The following is a 14,870-nucleotide window of genomic DNA, read 5'->3' as shown; positions in this document are numbered from 1 at the left end:
GTTTGTTATTGTCTCTGGCCTCAGCTACTGTATGTGAAAAGGGTAAGAGTGCAGTGTTAGTACTGTGTTTGGGTCTGAAGCCATGCTGGGTGGTGGTTAAAAGATTGTTTTGAGTAAGGTGAGAAAGTAGTTGACAATAGATACACTTTTCGAGAATTTTGGAGAGGGGAGAAAGAATAGCAATGGGACGGAAGTTAGATTGCTCTGTGGAGTTACCTCCTTTATGTAGTGGGATAGTGTAGTATTGCTTCCAAATAGAGGGGACAGTGGATTCTTGGACAGAGTGGTTGATTCAGCTTCCAGGTCTTCAGCCTGGTCACTGTAGACCTTAGAGCCTTCTCTGACCACTGCTTGCAGTTGACTGTTTCAAACAGTGGCTTATGCTGCAGGCCATCAGTTTCACTGGGGATGACTTTGCAATTGCTGATTCTACCCTAGTAGCGTCACCTTACCAGAAGGAAGTCTACCTGAAGTTGCATGTTGACCACTCTTGTATGTGATCTTGTGACTGTCTCTCTTTCTGAACCATGTGTTGGCTACTATTAAGCCATTTTTCCAGACAGAAGTCTGGAATGGCCTCTCCTTCTTTAGTCCCATTGTCCTACTCATGTGGACCCAGGCAGTCCTCATATCCTGTTTTGTCTGTCCAGATATGTACATTCAGGTCATCCATTATCAACCTCATATTGTCCTGCTTTATCTAATAGGTCCTGCAATTGCTGTATGAATGCTCTCCTTTCTTCACTATCACAACCTTGCTGTGGGGAATAGGCTGAGATTATGAATATTGCCTTATCATTAGGTTGGAGTCTAATTGACATGAGTCTGTCACTGCCTTCTGAAGCCTCTCCCTCATCACAATTCCACACTATTTCTAGCCTGTCTTCATCTTGAGTTGTAGACTCTGAATCACAAGCCAAGTGGCTTTAAATTGTCCTTACATCTTGTCTCCAGATACATAGGATGCCCAGCCTCCCCCTTATCATCATGTCATCTACTTCCAAGCTCCAACCTGTCAGTAAACCTATACAGAGTGTAGCAATTCTTAGTTCATGTTTGGCAAGTTGATTAGTTTTACATCCAGCTTTCGTTCAACAGAGCTACCTAGGTAACCCAAGGTGGGCAACTGGACACTGGCCAGCCAGTAGCTTATTGATGCAGGGCTGCTAAATTTTTTGGCAGGCCTATACTAGCCAACAAAGGCACATACACTGCTCCCACCATTTGCACGGATCCCTGGCATAGGTTAGAGTAGGCCAGGTCCTCAACCCACTTATCACAGGTAAATACCAATGTACATTTGGCAGCATTAGTCAAATATGACCAAATCATCTAGAGCCATATTTTACACAGTCAAGTGGCTATCCTCACCATGGTGTGTAGTCTGTGATCTTTATTCTCCTTATCTTGAGGATACTGCCCACCACAGTATATACCCAAAACAGTTGATGCATACAACTATTTACCCTATAGGGCACCATGTAGAATCTGTGCTACTACCCACAGCTTCATTCTTGGGTGAGTTTGAAATGGAAACACTCAGCATGTTTTTGGAGGTGGGAGGAGCCCCACAGAGATACAGGGAGAACATGCAAACTCCAAACAAGCATTGGTTGGAGGTCATAATCGAATCTTGTACGTTGTGCATGGGAGGTTGCATGGGAGGTGAAGACTTTAACTGTTATGGCAACTGGTTTCAATACCTCTACCCACATACTTGCATATTTATTTATTTATTAATAATAATTACTCTGCCAGTCATCCACCACAAGATTTTGGCCAAACCCTGATGAAAAATGAATTACTCAATTGAACTGTGCCAGCTTATCCCGAAAATATCAAAATCTGAGGAATCGGCCTCTCCAAATATGCACAAAGCATAATCTCCTTTTTCATGAAACCTAAATACCTTTAGCCAGTAAGAGACAGAACATTTTGATGCAGGAAATTCCTAAGCCTAGGATGGTTAGCTTTCTGGTTGTCCCTCAATCGTCTCTACTGGAAATGGCATCACTAACTCTTAGCTGATATACTGGCAGGTTGCTCATATGTTTGATTACTCACCTCTACTACAACACTGATTATAGTTAGTAGCATCCCTACTATCACATATATGAAAACGTCAACAACTAACAGTTATAAAGACTGCTTCAAGTAAAATAAAAAAAATAAAAACATATATATATATATATATATATATATATATATATATATATATATATGGGTCCTCTTCAAATTACCGAAATGTCAGTTCGCCGACACGCGGAAGAGGAACGCGAAAGGACCGACAACGCAGTTGACCGACATGCTGAAATCCCGACAGCTGGAAGACCGACAAGGGGAACGTGTAAGCGCGACTTGGTAAGTATGCGATAGTGAGGGATTTTGGATTAGGGAGCGGACAGGTAAGTGTGCAATAGTGAGGGATTTAGAGTTAGGTGTGTGAAAGGTGAGTGCGGTAGTGTCGGAGTTAGGGTTTGGGTAATGTAAGTGTGTGTTAGTGATGGGTTTATGTTTTAGGGTGGGTTAAGTAAGTTAGGAATAGGGTGCAGGTAGGGTACGTGTCTGGTACTGTCGGACCTTAGGGTTAGGTGGGTTAAGTGAGTTAGGGTTAGGGTGCAGGTAGGGTAAGTGTGCAGTAGAGTCGGACCTTAGGGTTAGGGGTGGGTTAAGTGAGTTAGGGTTAGGGTGCAGGTAGGGTAAGTGTGCGGTAGTGTCGGACCTTAGGGTTAGGGTGGGTTAAGTGAGTTAGGGTTAGGGTGCAGGTAGGGTAAGTGTGCGGTAGTGTCGGACCTTAGGGTTAGGGGTGGGTTAAGTGAGTTAGGGTTAGGGTGCAGGTAGGCTAAGTGTGCGGTAGTGTCGGACCTTAGGGTTAGGGTTTGGGTTAGGGCTAGTGGATATGTAATGTAGTGTAATGTGTTGTTTACGTTTAGTGTGTCGGTGTAATGGTGTTCGGTGTTTTGCGTTGTCGGTATTGTGTGTTGTCGGTTATTTGGTGTCGGTGGTTTGTGTGTCGGCGAACTGGCGTGTCGGTGTTCTAAAGTAGACCCATATATATATATATATATATATATATATATATATATATATATATATATATATATATATATATATATTCTGCAAAGATATCACTGATATGAACTAGTTTAACTTATTCTAAAAGAAATGCAAAAAAACATGTATAGTTTCAACAGTCTAAAATATTATTCATTTGAGAAGTGCCAGAAGAGATTATTGATTAATTGATTGATTGACTGATTGACTGAAATTTGATTACCAGGAAGGTCGGACTGGGTAGAAGCCTATTTTTAGCAGAGGCCCAGGGAGAAATGCTCCAAATTATTACAAAACATTAAGAACAATAATTTTACAATCATCAAAAATAAAATAAAAATATCTGCAGTTTAATTAATGATAACAGATTAGACATAATATAAAAATATTGGTTAAGAAATTGATACAAGGTACATTCCAGGCCTTAGCAACCTTGTATGAGTAGAGACAACGTCCCCCAGATTTGTTAGGTTTGTAGACAGACAGGAGTTTTTGGTCACTGGATCACAATGCCCGACTTGGGTCATGGTTGTCTAGTGTCTATATCACTTTATCAAATAGCTATTCAGTGAGTAGCCATTCATTGAACTCGTATTTGTCAAAGCCGCTCTTCATCGAATGGCAAATTTTAACTAGGGCAAATCAGCGGTTGGCCACCATCTGGAATTTGCCCTTTTACCCACTGTAGTATGATATCAGACTTGGTATATTTAGTTAGGGGAAGTATGGAGGGCACAGTCCCCACCTTGGTAGGTTTTGAATTTTATGTTTTTTTTTTTTTTACGGTGGCTTGGTTGGCCAACCGCTGATTTGCCCTACTTAAAATTTGTTGTTCAGTGAAGAGCTGCTTCAACAAATAGGGGTTCGATAAAGTGATATAGACCCTGTGTAGAATGCTTTTTATTGCTAGACAGGCAGATGGATATTGGATTTATAAGTAGTAAGAGATTGTATATATGTTACTTGATGTAGCAGTTCTAACCAGTTTAGGCTTTTCAGTGCTCTGCAGTTGTAGGTTCAAAACAGGGTATGTGCTGTAAATTTACCAACTTTGTTATAACATCTTTCAATTTTTAATTTTTGGGAAGCCTGGAGTTTAGTAAGGATGAGAGCACCATACAGAAGAGTTGGGAAGGAGATAATTAATGGCAAGTGTAGTTTTACTTGCATCGGTGAGAATGTTTTTGTCTCCAAAGCATTCCTAGTTTTTGATGAGTTTTTCTTACACAATTTTGTATATGCTGGTCAAATGTCAGATTATCATCCACTATTACACCTAATAGTTTGTTATGAGAAGTAACTTCAATAGTTGTATTATTAAGATAGAGGATTTTAACCTTTGGTTTTTTTTTTTTTTTTTTTTTTTCATGACAGAGGGATTTGGAGGGAAAAAGTATAGTCTTTTTTGGGCTGTGAGTTAAAGCTGTTTTATATCTTCCTGAGTATTTTTTGAAGGTGTACCATGTCAGATGTGCAACTGAGAGTGTAACCATCCATGTATTGTATTAGGGTGGCCTGTTGTGTGGATGTTTAGATGGTGTTGGTGAAAATGTTAAAGAGAAGGGGACCTACCACAGAGCCCTGTGGTACACCAGTGATGACTGTTTTTTAAGGAGAGAGTGAGGAGTTCTATTTTACTGACTAATACCTATTAGACAGGTAGCTTTTGAACCACAGAAGGGTGGTCTGGCAGAGACCCAGTGAAGACATCTGAAGTAGAAGTTTGCTGTGACAAACTGTGTTGAAGGCTTTAGATAAGTCTATAATTAAGGAAGAGACTAGTTTGCCATTATCTCTAGATTTAGTGGCACTATCTATATAGGTTAGAAGGGCAGTGCTAGTACTTTGGGAAGGATGGAAGCCATGTTGTGTAGGACTGGGAGTTCTTCCTGCAGGAGATAATCTAGCAATTGTTTTTAAATACATTTTTCAAGTATTTTGGAGAGAGAAGATTAAATTGCTATAGGCCTAAACTTATTAATGTCAGTTGAATTTCCTCCTTTGTACAAAGAGATAATGTGTGACTTTTTCCAGAGAGAAGGAACATGGGATTCCCAGACTGACCTATTTATAAGGATTGAGACAGCATAGGTGACGCTATTGGCTGCTGTTTTTAGGTATTCACTTGGAAGATCATCAGATGAAGAAGAGCATGATTTACTTTTGTTTAAGAGTAGTTTTATATAGGATGCATGCACAGGTTTGAAGGTGAAAGTGGATGTGGTGATATGTGGCTGTTGGGCAGGGTTGGAATTAGATGGTGAGGAATCCTTGTCTAGAGATGCTATACTATCTATAAAATAAGAGATGAACTGTATTGCAGTTTCAAGTGCTAAGTTAACAGAAGAGGGGGTTGGGTTGAGTTCTTGGCCAGGATGTAAGATTTCTTTAATGGATGTCCAAACTTTTTAGGGTTTTGTTTAGTATTATTCTGAAAGTTATTTTAGTATAGTTTTTGTCTTCATTGATTTGCTTTTTAGTATGATTGCGAAGCACTCTGAAGTTTTCAAAATGTTGAAGTGTTTTATATTTTTGCCATTCCTTCCATTCTTTTTCTCTAGCCTGCATTATCATTATACTCTTTTTGGTTATCTAAATTGTATTATTTGTATTCGATCTCTTCCTTCTAGGAGGTGCAAGGCTATTTAGGATATTTAGAAAAGTTGTACTGAATTCAATTACAGCATTGTCTAAGGGGAAGATTTTTAAGAAATTCCATTTAGTAGATGATAGTGTTGTAATGAACATTTTTGAGTTAAACTGGGGAAGAGTGCATGTTTTATAAATATGCTGTTTAACTGGATGTGTAAGTTTTCTAGTCATATAGACTGGGAGATAATCACTGAGAGAGTCTGACATTTTACCTATGGTGGAATATTTGCTAGGGTCTGATAATAGGATCCAGTCTAATAAAGAATTTGATGATTTGCTATAATGTGTAGGTCTATTAATTGCTTATGTGAAATCATATAAGTTCATGCTAGATGTAGGGAAGTTAGAGTTTGTGTCCAGCCAACCGACAGTCACATCACCTAGTAATATTTTTTCTTTTGGAAATGTTTTGGATATCCAATGTAGGATATTTTCCAGTATAGCTGTATTGTCACCAGGAGGGATATAAAGGACAGTAATACATATTTGTTTATAATTGTTTATATTTCTGAGAGCATTAAGAAGGTCTGATGAACTGAATTTTGGTGTTGATTTGCTGTAAAGGAAGATGTGGTAGGTACTGGGAAATATTAAAGCAATATTACCACCTTTTTTATATGGTCGTTATGGGTGATGTTATAGTCAGGAGGTATAACTCTGAATTTGTTTATGCTGGGTTTAAGCCAAGCTTCAGTTACAGTGAGAACATCAGGCTTAGGTTGGGTAATCCAGGCATGTACTTCATCAGTTTTACTTCTTATACTTCTAACATTTATAGAGGCAAAAATTAGATCACCAGGGTTGGAATTGGCTGTTGCTGGGTTACAGAAGTATATGGAAGAGAATTATCTTTATGTTCATTGTGACAGGCAGGGCCAGGATTAGGGTGTGTATCTCCTCCAAGAAGGATTTTAGTGTATTGGGGAATTATGCATTCTTGCACTTTATTTTGTTTTGGTTTGAGCTGAAGTGCAATTAAACAGCCTATATTTGGAATAAAGGTGAGGGTCAATATTAAACAGGTTTAGTGAAATGTGTGGAGAGTGCAAAGAGGAAGTATGGATAGGTGGTTGGGACAGAGTTGGAGAGATGTTGTGCAATACTATTGAACCATGGTAGGATGAAAGATGGTACAGTAGGATGAGAAGAATAGAGGATAAGCTGATGAATACCATAATTAAGAACATAAATCTATATTGCATAGATGTCAGATTGTGATGAAGTAGCAACAAAGAAGTAAATAAGAAGTTGCAGGACAGTAGGTAAGGAGAGAAGTATATTCTATAAAAGAAGAGAAGCAGGCTGTCCTGGTATGTTCTCTGTAATGTAAGGAATAGAGAGGTATTAAAGGCTAGAGTATAATAATATAATCAAAATAAGAAGAAATGAGGTTTTATTTCGGAAAATAAAAAAGATACAATGTGGAATAGATAGATAGTATTAGGGAGGGTTGTGATTGCAAATGGATATAATGCAAAGCAGTATGAGGTGGTGAAAGATAGTTGGGAATGGGTCTAGAAATTAGAAATAGGGAAGTAGGAAACAAGAAACAGAAGTGTATGTATAGAAGTAGTGAGGTCAATTGGAGAGGGTTTTGAAATAAGTGTCACAACTGAAATGTGCATGTAGGAAGTATAATTTTAAAGTAAGAGGGCATGGGTGGGAATTTGGGGTAGGGTAAGGGAGTGAAGCAATGTCAAGTGTAGGGAGGCTGAGCAGAGCAGGTTTCCCATCCTTAGGTCAGTTTACATCTGACAGCAATCAGTTTAAAGCTAGAACAAAGCAATTAACAAAGAGATGCAAGTAAACCAGGTTGTCTGGCATTTTCTGGTACTAAATAATTGGCATATGCAGTATAGACTACTGGTCATTTTACAAGTGAGAGCAATCAGTTTTAGCCATAACAAGGCAATTAACAAAGAGATGCAAGTAAAACAGGTTGTTTATCATTTCCTGAGACTAAATACCTGGCGTATGCAGTATAGTCTACAGGTTGAGCAAAACAGAGCAATAGCTAACTTAGTTAAAGGTCTTTAGTGTGCATGGACTATTTCACAGAGACATTCAGTTACAGAGCAGGCATGTATTTAACTGATTAAAAGTAATACGCAGCAAGGTTCTTCTTGATAAATATGTTTACATTAAACACTGACAAAATTCTCAGTAAACTTTAAAGTGTATGGCCTTGTGGCACAACTCCTGCAATATCAGTTTCAGATGTAGTGACTGCAGGCTATTAAACACTGACAAAATTCTCAGTAAACTTCAAGGTGCAATGCCTTGCAGCAGAGCTCCTGCAATATTGAGGTCAGATGTGCTGACAGCAGGGTATTAAACACTGACAAAATTCTCATTAAACTTGTGGCAGACCTCCTGCAATATTGAGGTCAGATGTATTGACCACAGGCTATTAAACACTAACAAAATTCTTAGTAAACTTGAAGGTGTAGGGCCTTGTGGGAAGAGCTCTGGTAACATCGTGGACAGATGTAGTCACTGGAGGCTATTAAACACTGACAAAATTCTCAGTAAACTTGACGTTGTACGGCCTTATGGCAGAGCTCCTTCAATATCAAGGTCAGATGAAGTGAACGCAGGCTATTAAACACTGACAAAGTTCTCAGTAAACCTGAAGGTGTTGGACCTTGTACCAGAGCTCCTGCAATATCGAGGTCAGATGTAGTTACTACATGCTATTAAACACTGACAAAAGTTTGAGTAAACTTGCAGGTGTAAGGCCTTGTGGCAGAGCTCCTGCAATATCAAGGTCAGATGTAGTGACCACAGGCTCTGATTTTTGAAGGAAGGTAGTGGCAGGAAGCATAATGTGTTTACCATTCTGTTCAGTCAATACAGATGGATATTACTTATTACACCTGTTAAATAATCAGATATTTATATTGTTTATTTCTGACTTTTTTTCAGCTCCAAGTACAGTAGCAACAGTTACTTCCATTTCTCCCACCATTACACTGATTCAACAAACCACTTCCAATTTAACTTCACAAATTTCAGGTAACCCCAAACAGTGTCATATATTTTCTTATATGAATTGTTGTATGATCTAAGGCACCTTTCCAATTCAGAATAAAGTTCAATTAATCCAGCTTTATCTCATATCAAGCTTAAATGTGCAGTTTTCTTTTTCCTGGACAAATAATCAAACATTAAGCAAAAACAATGAAGATAATGTCACCTAACTTCCTACTACAACCTTCAGTAAGCTGCTGTCTAGTGGTTATGATTTTGTTTTCATTGGTTCCTTGATATACAGGTAAGGCAACTCATTGGAACCCCTCCCCTGTATATTTCCCTTGGTGCAGAAATTCATAGAGGCAATATGTTAATAGATGTCAATTATCGGAACACTTTAAAAACTGGGAGCAGTCAAGGTTGCACATCACTCATCAGTCAGCCATTTCAGTTAGAAGCTCGCAGATACTAATACAAGTTTGATTTCATTCTTTCAAGTCAACATAACTACTGGAAAGCTTCTTTTTTTCTTATTCTGCGTTGTCTACCTTCAATTGACCATCAGCTGCTACAGCTTCACTCCTCATTCAGAGGATCTACTGGACTGGCCTTAGCCTCCCCTGGACTCTACATGACCTATCTTTGGGGCCAGTGGGGAGATCAAAGACTCCAGTACAGCATCATATTGCTGCAGGGGAGCATTTTTTATGTCCTAACCTTATACCCTTCTCCTGTGCACAGGGTGGATTTGAAATAATGGTTAAGGTATTTGCTTCATAGGCACAAGGCACAGAGTTTGCTTCTGACCTCAGGTTCTTGGCTAGGCTTAAAATGGTCCTTCAGGGCAGTTAGCCTTATATTCACTTATGAACATATGCTTGTTGACTATCTGGAAGTGGATCTACAATGCGGACATGCTGACATATCATTTCTCCTTCACAGCAACTCAGCCACTATCCGACACTTATTTCTGCTTAATAGTACATGCACATTTACATGCATATCCTTCCCTACTAGCACCTAAGTCACCCAAGATGCTAATCGAACCTGAGTTGCTAGGCAATTGTCAGAGATGTATCCCTCTATAAAAAAGTGTTGGCCACTGGGCAACTTCACCATTTATAGAAAATTGCATAATCAAAGACTATGCAATATAAGCACAAAGGATTAAGCAGCTTCTCATCCTTGCTTACATTAAATAAAATACATAATATAAAAATAGATAAAAGTGCAATATAATCATTTTTCTCTATTTTCTACATTCAGCATCAGCTTTAGTGTTCAGTTATCTAATATGACTTAAAATGTAGCCCTTTACAATAGGTGATACCTCTTGTTATATTTTTTATTTTTATACATAGATAGATGTGTATATATATATATATATATATATATATATATATATATATATATAGAGAGAGAGAGCTATATATATATATATATATATATATATATATATATATATATATATATATATATATATATTTCCATAATATGGTAGCCTGACTTTCACCTCTTGTGAAACAACAACTTCAACAATATGGCCTGTTTCACATTGTGTATATTCTGTACACATTCTCTTCCTAGCTGGAGCTTTTAATTCCCTGTCCTGTGATCCCGAAAATGACATCATCAACTCTGACCATCCACAACATCACAAGTTGCCAAAGTAGCTACCACGCCATTCTCAAGTTCTAAGAACAATTTCAGCAGTAGATGATGAATGGTTGTTTAAGCACCACAAGCCTATCAAAGCAATTAACAAGCTACATCATTCAAATTTATTTCCTAATGCACTCCCAAGCTAGTCACTTTCCTGACTCATGTCTTTTTTTTTAAATAACATGCTCCATGTTCCAGAGGGGAGGATGGTGTGGCAGGGAGAATGGGAGAAACTTGCCCTATGCTCTGATTACATATATACTTTTTTCCCCAAACTCATTTCTTAAAGACAGAAACACACAATAAACAGCATTACATCGTGTGCCTCAACAGAATACTGCACTCCCTGGAAGCACTCCTCACCTTGGAAGATGATGACGTCTGTGCAGTCACTGAGACTTGGTTCAATGCCATAGAGTGCACCCTGGACATACAAGAATACAATGCCTTCCACACGTTCTGGCCCGAACACAAATACACCTCCAGACTGGTTAAACAGTACGACTCTCTAGAGCTACTCTAGATACAATTAAATATAAATAAAATACCCTACCACATTATCACTAGCTACAGGTCCCCCACCATGAGCCACTGGACTTGCTAGTATCTGTCCCTATACAGCCAAACACTTTGAACATGGGAGATTTCAACTACCCTTCCATAGACTAAATAACGTACACAAGCAGAAATGTGATATACCTGAGGTTCCTGGACTTTGTTAATTTAAATGCTCTGGAACAGCTAGTCTGTACCCCTAGAAGGGGCTTGAATGTTCCGGACCTGGTAGTCACCAACATGGGGGGCTGTCACTGCACCACCGTCTGCATGTTACCCTCCCTGGTGAGGTCAGACTATAAATCTGTCTCGTTTAAAGTAAAAATCAGATTGCTACTCCCACAGAAACAAACAAACTGAAAACTTTCTCCAAAGCAAACTTTAGCCTACTAAGTGAGGGTATAAAAAGTTTAAAATCTACCTGCTAACACAGCGAACAATGACTCCTATGCAGAGGAGTACACAAATGTCCTGTTTAGACATTTAAACAACTGTATAGGCTCAGCTGTACCTTTCAAGATGAAAACCAGGTCCTCCCAAAGAAACAGGCCACCCTGGTGGACCACAAGTATAAATAGGTTATATAACAAAAGGAAGAAACTGTTATCCAAGAGCAAGAGGAAACTTACTTACCAGAGGAAGAATGCCATCCACAGCTTGAGCAAGCAAATCAGATATCTTGTAAAGTCCTTTAAATCCAATTATGAAGCTAAATTAGCATCTCTTAGCATCTCCAACTAAAGACAATCATAAGGCGTTATTTGGCTATGTCTGAAATCTTAAAGGAAATCCCAGATTATACGTGAAACTGACTGAGGACAGTACTACTCACACTGAACCCAAAGAAATTGCCAAGTTGCTGGCGGACAGATGTGGCATAATTTCACCCCCCCCCCGTCCCCACCGGACACAACCCAAAGCATCCTTGTCACCAGTCCACTATCTGGCATCTCCAAAGAACAAGAAATATCCACCCTCTCCAAGGCCAAAAATACAACCTTTATGGGACCAGATAACATCCTGGACTGCTTACTAAACAATCTAAAAAAAGACCTAATGGAACCACTTGGCACTCTCTTTGACCATAGCCAAAGCACTGGCTTTGCTCCAGCAGAGTGGAGAACAACAACAGTAATCCCCTTTACATGAAGGGGCTCTGTCAGCCAACACTAGGAGCTATAGACCCATAAGCTTAACCAGACTTTTCTACAAGGCCATGGAAAAAAAATCAGCATTAACTTTATCAGCAAGGACATAGGCGACCTCCAAACTCTTGACCAAACCCAGTTTGGCTTTGTTAAGGGCAAGTCTTGCTTAAAAACCTAGTGGACTTCTTTGTGAGAATGTCACCAAAGCCCTGTATGAGGGCAAAGCAGTACATACCAACAATCGTGACTCAGCCAAGGCCTTTGACACAATCTCCCACTCAAGTATCATTGAGAAACTCTCCCGGCTGGGGATTAACCCAAAAATCACTAGATGGGTAGCAAACTGGCTCACCAACAGAAGACAGTGTCAAAGTTGGGTATTCCACCTTCACCAGTAGACCAGTTACCAGTGGTGTACCACAGGGATCCATGCTGGGCCCTATACTATTTGGAATCTTCTTTGTGGATGTCCAAGCAAAAGTAGATGGCATGTGACTTACCAAGTTCTCAGATGACTGCAAATTAGGTGCAATCACTGAGTCCCCCAACAATGTTAACATATTACAAAAGGGGCTAATGCAGACTAGTGATTAGTGATGAGTCATGGTCTAAAACTAAAAGCAAAAAAATGCAACATTATCCCCTTTGGCAAAGATGTGGCCCATGCAAATTACATTATAGACCCTAGCCTAATGGAAATGCTACATGTCTTCAAATCAAATGTGACAAGAGTTACTCACTCCAAGGATCTCAACCTAATCTGTGACATAAACAGAACATGTTGTAGAGACAGATATGTCTCCCAGAGATTGATGCTCCTCTGGAATCAACTCCCACTTCACGTGAAGAAGAGTTCTCAATGACCCTATTTAAGCTCCAGCTTGACAATTGCATGGGAGACTGCAAATTCACCCAAAGGGTGGTACCTATGTCCCTCATGTCAAGGGCAGTCAGTGCTAATCACTGATTCACTCTGCTAACAATTACCATCTAACCATGGTCAACTATGAAACAAGGGTATTACATGGCTAGGCTTTTTAGGGCCCTAGGGCCATTAGCCTAGTAACTTCCTATGAACTTCTGTGAATCTATGAAGTCTGTTTACCCACAGCCTGGGTGGAACCTGCACCCACACACTTAAGGTATTTTGTTTCACTCTAACTTCCTAAGTCTTTTATTTTAATGATTCTCTACCAGTCAAATACCACAAGATCTGGCCAAACCCTACTGAAAAAAGCATCAGTCAGTCGCACTCTGCTTTCTTATCTTGCAATAGCTAAACAAGCTCCACAGTCATATAATTATGAGGAAATGCCCTGCTCCAAATATGTGCAGTAAGCATGACCTCCTTTCTTTCTTGAGGTTTATATACTTCCAGTCACCTACAGTCCATACACTTCTATCTGCCATGCAGTTTTCAAACTTATGTCAAAATATTCACATAACAGCAGTTTTAGTTTTATGAAAGCAGATGCTTCAAAACCATTGTGAGATGAGCAGAAATACCTGAGGCAATTAGTTACAGATGCCCAATCATGATTGCCATATTCCTTAACTCTGCAGCTTCATGATCCTGTAATAAAACAATAAGCCTCCTCAAGTAAACGTACTGAGTAACTACAAAGTTCATGCATGTTTTTCTTTTGTTCTGGCTAATCCCACAAGACATAGTTCAAGTAGAGTTCAAACCCAAGCATTGTAGATGCTGTTACCAGCCATTCTCTCCAAAGTTGCACAGATTTATGATGTCATTGAAGACGTTACCCATCAGATTGTGAGATGCCTCTGCAGACTGAGACAGAATCAGCTCAAATGAATAATTACTGTTGTGTTCTATGCTGCAGATTGATTATAAAGTATGTAGCATGCATCTTCTCAACCACTGACTGGTGCTACTGCTATTCTACTTCCAGTGTAAGTGCTATGGTTGGCAAGACAGTGTTTTTCCCATGTCTTCTATGTGCTGGTTTCTTTTTCCTTTTCTTCTTCTTCTTCTTCTCATTGTTACTGTGTTTTAGCAGCTGAAAGGTAGCTGGCACAAACTGTTCTGAAGTACCTACTTGACTTTATTAACAAATGCAAACACATAGGTAAAAATTCAAGTACCTTCTTTATTAAAACCTAAGCATTAAACACTGCCATATAGAAATCAAGTGTGTCAGAGAATATAGGCCAGTGTTACTAATTTCAGTGGCTCATCTTACAGTAAGAATGTATAAGTATGAACTTTTGTGGAGTAAATTCCATAGGCAGTGAGCTTTTTGCCACACTGGAATTTCATATAACACCTTCCTTGCACAAAGTACCTTATTAGTAGTGATATTTTTTGTAATAACTACAGTTTTTCATTGATACTAGTAGCATGTTTAAGGTGCTGAGGTTATAGTGCAGTGAGTGGATGTAACAAGGAGTTAGCTGTGTCATGCATAGTGTCACAGCTTCAGGGGTTATGGTTCAATAATGTCCTCTAATCACTGTATTTATAGAGTTTTGCATCCTCCCTGTGTTTCTTCTGACTAGGGTTTTTCAGGGTATTCTAGTTTTCAGAAGACTAAATCATGCATGTTTATTTGCTATGCTCAACTGTACATATACCCACGTCCTCAAACACACACACACACACACACATGGGTGTGTGTGGAAGTGGGGGGTGTAATGGGTGTGGTTGCATGCATGTGATGGCAACAAGGTGAAATATATTTATGTGGTAAATATGTATGCATTTCTTCATTCATTGAAGTTAATCAGAAATTTGAAGAGTGCACACTCAGTAAAGTCTCTGCAATTTTGGGTAATTGTATGTGATGGGTTGAAATGGGTTGCAAT

The 14,870-nt window shown here is 39.1% G+C and overlaps 1 protein-coding gene across 2 annotated transcripts in view; it reads left to right on the top strand.

The window, feature by feature from the left end:
• LOC122809219 overlaps positions 1-14,870 on the top strand; it is a 633,651-nt gene that overhangs the window by 419,325 nt on the left and 199,456 nt on the right. The window contains exon 5 of one of the 2 annotated variants that reach the window (XM_044080531.1): positions 8,632-8,721. The exons of the other annotated variant lie outside the window; for it this stretch is intronic. Coding sequence (XP_043936466.1) covers positions 8,632-8,721 — 90 coding nt within the window. The remainder of the gene's footprint in view (positions 1-8,631; positions 8,722-14,870) is intronic. 2 annotated transcript variants of the gene reach the window in all.

This window comes from Protopterus annectens, chromosome 8.part0 (genome assembly GCF_019279795.1).
Source record: "Protopterus annectens isolate FY-2018-M chromosome 8.part0, PAN1.0, whole genome shotgun sequence".
Taxonomy (NCBI): domain Eukaryota; kingdom Metazoa; phylum Chordata; order Ceratodontiformes; family Protopteridae; genus Protopterus; species Protopterus annectens.
The sequence above is the reverse complement of the archived record's forward strand: the minus strand, read 5'-3'. Positions and strand labels throughout refer to the sequence as shown.